Source organism: Trachymyrmex cornetzi, unplaced genomic scaffold, assembly GCF_001594075.2.
Source record: "Trachymyrmex cornetzi isolate Tcor2-1 unplaced genomic scaffold, Tcor1.1 scaffold61, whole genome shotgun sequence".
In the NCBI taxonomy this organism is placed as follows: domain Eukaryota; kingdom Metazoa; phylum Arthropoda; class Insecta; order Hymenoptera; family Formicidae; genus Trachymyrmex; species Trachymyrmex cornetzi.
This window is the reverse complement of record NW_017299926.1, coordinates 1,014,812-1,020,469: the sequence shown is the minus strand read 5'-3', so window position 1 is coordinate 1,020,469 and position 5,658 is coordinate 1,014,812. Positions and strand designations below refer to the sequence as shown.

The window sequence follows — 5,658 nt, the reverse complement described above, 5'->3', positions numbered from 1 at the left end:
TAGGGGAGAGTTGGCTAAGTCGTACCGACGATTAAATCGTACCTCCATTGTATTTTCTAAACGAAATTTTTTTTTTAAAGATAGTGACGCTGATAATATGGGTTAAGAACTATCATTTTTGTTTTGTCTTCGAGTCATCTGACATTCAAAATTGATTTTGTTCAGTGTCTGATCTAATAGCGTTTTCTCTTGGGATACACTGGGTGTAGTCTCACACCGCACCAGTTGCGTGTAAGCGCTCAGCTACAGTGTCTGCTACACTAGAGTGGTACACTATGATGTACACCGTATCATTATTATGGTAAAACCCCGTTCTCGCTTGACTTTTATTTTCAAATTTTAAATGTCACACTAGTTCTACGCGGTTTCTTTGAGACGATGTAGCAAAATCCCACTTCGTGCATAAAATTTGCACTACACCGTAGCCACGGAAACACGGTACACCGAATGAGTTCGCTTACCACCAGCCATGGAAACACGGTACACTGTCTGAGTGTTGCACTAGTGGGCGATAGTGCAGCCAAGAGAAAACGTTATAAGTTTTGATACAATTTACCTAAGATGTTATCAGTACAAGGTGGGTAATTGAATTATAGTGTCCTTCAGGGTTATAATTGATATTTAAATTTTTCAAGTATAGTATCAAATTAGCAAAATATTTGTAAGTTATGTTGTTATTGGCAAATTTGTAAAAATAGAGGGAGTTGGGTAAATCGTACTTGTCGCTGGTCTTTATATTGTACCGGTACGATTTTCGCAAGTGACGCGAGCAATATGTGGAACTATTATGATAAAAAAGGACTTACAGTGGACTGGATTCAGTGTGTCAGGTGCTCTAAGTGGTTGCACGAAACCTGTAGTGACAATCCTGACATTTACCAAAACTGTTTAAATAAGCGCTCAAAGAAGTGATTACTTATCAACTATTGAGTCTTTCTATTAAATTTTTCTATTGAGTCTTTCTATTAAATCTTTTCTATTGTGACGGAAAAATCCGTAATTGATTTTATTTCCAAAATTTATTTTTTCAAAATATCTGAGATTTTAATATTCTGAGATATAGTGCAATGATAGCTCAAATCAATTTAAGTATTGCTTTTTACTTTGTTTTCTTAAATGAGTTTAAAAAACACAGAGTCTAATTTCTGTTTTTATAATAGAAAAGTTTTTCTTATACCTACTTAAATATGTATATTTAGTTTGACATTAAAAATAAATTTATTATTAAATGAGTTTTAAAATTAATTTTGTTTATTTTCTCAGTAAACCAACTGACGTTATTTACCGTCATTTTGATATTAAAGATGTTATTTTAATGTCAAAATGACAGTAAGCAATGTCAGCTTGTTTACTATATTAGAAGTACGATTTAGGAACCAGGTGCTACAATTTAACAACTCGGTCTCCAAATCGTACCGAAAGCTACTTTTTTTAAATCTAATTTAAACAATAATTTAATGTTTATTTTCGCAAAAGTATCGTTTTGTTTTATTGCCAATGAACCAAAGTTTAATATAGGTACAGAAATATTCTGATATCTTCAGTACTTTTGTTTACAATTTTGTTTAAACGTTAGGGGGTACGATATAGGCGACTTCCCCCTATTATACGATAATCTTTTAAAAAATTTATGTCATAATGTTTTTAATGTAGATTCCATAAAAATATAAACAATAAAATAATATTGATTTAAATATTTTTCAGGCGGGGGTCTGACAGCATTCGGCGAGACGGTAGTTAAAGAAATGAATAGGCTCGGAATGCTGATAGACCTCAGTCATACTGCGAGGGCAACTATGAGGGATGCTCTAAGAGTCAGTAAAGCGCCGCTCATTTTTTCACACTCTTCTGCGTTCGCTATTTGTAATTCCTCCAGAAATGTGCCCGACGATATTCTTAAACAACTGGTAAGTATAAAGAAGTTTCTATAGACTGTAAAATCCATCTAATATTGTTTCTTATTTATTTGTCCATTAATTGTCCCCATTAGAAGGTAAAGAAGATATTTTTTAATTATATATATGTATACATATGTTAATTATATATATATATAAAATTTCTATAATAATAATATATACAATTCTCAAGAAATTTAAATAAAATTTTTGCGCATTCCCTTTTGCAGAAATTATTTCAATAATTACAACGTTGACAATTGTCAGAATATCGTTGCGAGTTAAACGACTTTCTTTCGGTAAAATGCGCGCTTTGTAAACAATTGGCGATACAAAAGACCAACACGATGTTGAAGATAAAAACCTTTTTCTTTTTCACTGTCTGCCTTCTCAGATCTTCTTTCAGCGGGCAAATAATTATTCCAGAACGGCGCCAGGAGTTCCAATAGCAGCTCGAAACATTTACTAGCGGCGATTCCTTCCTATTGTTGAGTTTTGTGCTCCATTAAGGAACGCTCGGTTCACTCTAGCTCGTTAAGAGGCGAATTATCAAGGTCGAAAATTAACGGCTCCGAGTCGACGGTGAATGTGGTACCGCGATAACGAGGTCTCCCTTTCCGGCGCTCGTCGATTTTATCGATCCCTCTGTCGCTCCGGGGGTTGTACGTTTCGTTTTCGAAAGGCGCGGCTAGGGTATAGTTTTCCCCGTGCACCAGCGGAAAATTACGCGTTACACCTCTCATTGAGCTGGCTTGAAATTCCCGGTGCGACGGTGCGAAGCACGTTCAAATAGCGCAACTATAGAATTACGCGCTCCATTCTCGCATGCTTGTTTCCAGGCTGATAACGGCGGACTAGTGATGGTCACGTTTTACAATTATTTTGTGAAATGCGGACCTCAAGCCAGCGTTTCGGACGTGGCCGAACACATCTACTATATTAGAAATCTGATTGGCGTGGACTATATCGGAGTCGGCGGAGATTTCGACGGCATCAATAAGTACGTTGAAGATGAGATAAGTCAGTCTGAAATTAATTAATAATATCTTTGATAATATCGCACGCAGGGACTATGCCTTGATCCTCAAATAATTTGCATGCGCGATGTCCCTTCGGCTTAAGCCGAATTTCAATTTTAGTGATAACTTAACCGCTATTTTAGTGATAACTTAAGCCGAAATTCAATTATCACAATCTCTAGAACGTTAACTATCGCAGAAGAATTGATCCTTTACCTGGACATATTAATTTTTAGTATATTATATTGCATAATTTTTTACAGCGAACAAAACATGAAAATTGCGTTTCTAATTACGTGTAAAACCCTTTTTCTCTCCGTAGAACTCCTCGTGGTCTGGAAGATGTTTCGAAGTATCCCGAACTATTCGCCGAACTTCTCCGGAGTGGCAAGTGGGACGTGCTCGAGCTAAAGAAAGTCGCCGGCTTGAATTTACTGCGAGTTCTCACACAGGTTAGAGTCGATTAAGGTTTAAGATGTAGTTGTATATGTACCTTATACGGCGCTCCTGTGGGACTTAATATCGTCATATTTCTACTGTAGCAATGCGTATTGCTAGACTCGCTACATTACACGACTACGTAACTATAGCTTTCTTTAGTCGTGCACTTCACAAAATAAATCGTCGCTTTTATTTAACAAGCGTGAAAAGAGATAATAAATTTTTATTATACAATGATTATTATTATTATTTACTAGCAGTTTATAAGCTTATAATAATGCATAAAAACGATGCAAAAAGTATCATCAAAACATTTTCTTAAAAAATTATAAATAGTAGAGGAAAGTCGCCAATACTGACATAGGTCTCCTAAAGTGACACCCCCTTATTTCTCAGAAACTAACTATTGCACTTTATTAATACTAATAAAATCATGATCTGTTTAGCTAATTAAAGAAGTACAAATTCATAATTCATATATTTGTGGCTTATTTCTATACCAAATCAGCTAAAAACCAATTCTATGAATCCGAGAAGAAAATTCTTACGGTGTTCTTTTGCCAATTGCATAATTAAAATAATAGTGACACTGTATTATTGATAATATTATGTCATTTTAAATGTTTATGGTTTCATAAATTAGTTTTCTTTACAGAATAGGATATATCTCTATTTATAGAATAGGAACGTTGGTATTATTACTTACTATGTCAGTTTTGGAGCCCATTTTGTCAGACGCTCATTTTTGCATAACTTACGAAAAACTTAATTATTGCAAAATTGCAAACAGTATTATAAATTGCTTATACTATCTGATAAAAGATACTTTTTACTTTGTATTTATGCTTTTGAAGTTGTATTTTTACCTTTTGTTTAAGAAATATTGTCTAAAAACAAAGTGGTATGTCGATATCGATGACCTTCCTCTATAATAATTTTATAAAATGTTAACATTCTATAAGGTATTATAAATATTATTAATAAGATAGTACATATTAATATAACGAAACATCAATATTAATAATTTTGCATTAGGTGGAGCGTGTGAGGGATGATCTGAGGACAGCGGGGATTACTCCGCTTGAGGAATATCTTCCAGACTCACCGGACACGATTGGCAACTGTGCGCTGGATATTAACTCCGTGCAAAGGGTCACGGAAGTCTGATCGATCGACTGTATGCATTGCCCGACGACATGCAAATTAATCTTATGCCAGCACGACCGTTCCACGCATATGAGCATGGCCGGAAGACAACCAGTCATGTCGAGAGCATGGATTCAAGGCAAAAATTCGATTATCTCGTTTACTACGATCTGTACACTCGCGAAAGTTCTTCGAACCTCGTGTGAAAGCTCAATTGAACGTCGACATTTGCAAAAGCTCAAAATAAACCTACCTCGATACCTGTTTCACAAAGGCGACGAGCAGCGGATATCGATTATGCTTTATTTAGAGGAAGATATATTCGTACGTTATATTAAAAAGTAATTATAAATTATGTGTTATCAATAAGTAACCATAAAAATATCAAATGTTTAACTTAAACTGTAACAATCTTTTGTACTTACAATTAGAAAAATCAAACATTAGTAATAGTAAAAAATTTATTTGAAAATAATTTTTTATGATATGAGTCTGAACCAGACTTCTTTAATAACGATTTTGTTTGTAAAAATTATAGATTTATAAATTATAATTATATCTGTTTGTCGCCGTTAATTATCCATAATACACAAACAGACTTTTCTACTTGATAAAATTAGCGAATCATAACAGGCTGGTCGTTACTTTAAGATCTATATTATCTTACTGCAAATATCTTCACGATCATGTAAATATCTAAATGATAAGCGATGCGCCTCCAATATTCGCGTGAAGATAAAGCGTCATTTCGCCGATGCACGAGACTGTTTCTAAACTTCGATGTCTTCCTCTCTTGGAAACGATCGTAATATGTGTGTGAAACTGTGAACCCCGGCTGTATACCTTTGAACGTCTTCCTTTCCCTCATTGCACCGACGAAAACACGTGCTCTACGAAATGAATGTCTGTAGAAGGAAGAATCGATATCGTGTTCCTACGAGCAGCATATATGACGCTCGTAATTCGCAGAATTCTGAAATCTCTTTCTTGCATTTATAGACACTTTTTTATTTATTCAAGCTTGAGTCCTGACTCTATCCTGTTATTCACACTATAATATTTTAAATTTATATTTTTACATAGAAAGAATTTTTAATAGTATCATTGTTTCAAAATATTTCGTTGTAGTTTACAGAATTTTTATTTATGGACCATAT

The 5,658-nt window shown here is 34.4% G+C and overlaps 1 protein-coding gene across 1 annotated transcript in view; it reads left to right on the top strand.

Moving 5' to 3' along the window:
* Positions 1-4,875, top strand: part of LOC108766712 (dipeptidase 1) — a 111,256-nt gene extending 106,381 nt beyond the window's left edge. Inside the window, exons 5-8 of the mRNA XM_018516182.1 lie at positions 1,705-1,907; positions 2,735-2,895; positions 3,237-3,366; positions 4,391-4,875. Of these exons, the coding sequence (XP_018371684.1) occupies positions 1,705-1,907; positions 2,735-2,895; positions 3,237-3,366; positions 4,391-4,522 (626 nt within the window). The 3' untranslated portion in view covers positions 4,523-4,875. The remainder of the gene's footprint in view (positions 1-1,704; positions 1,908-2,734; positions 2,896-3,236; positions 3,367-4,390) is intronic.
* The last annotated feature ends 783 nt before the right edge of the window (positions 4,876-5,658 follow it).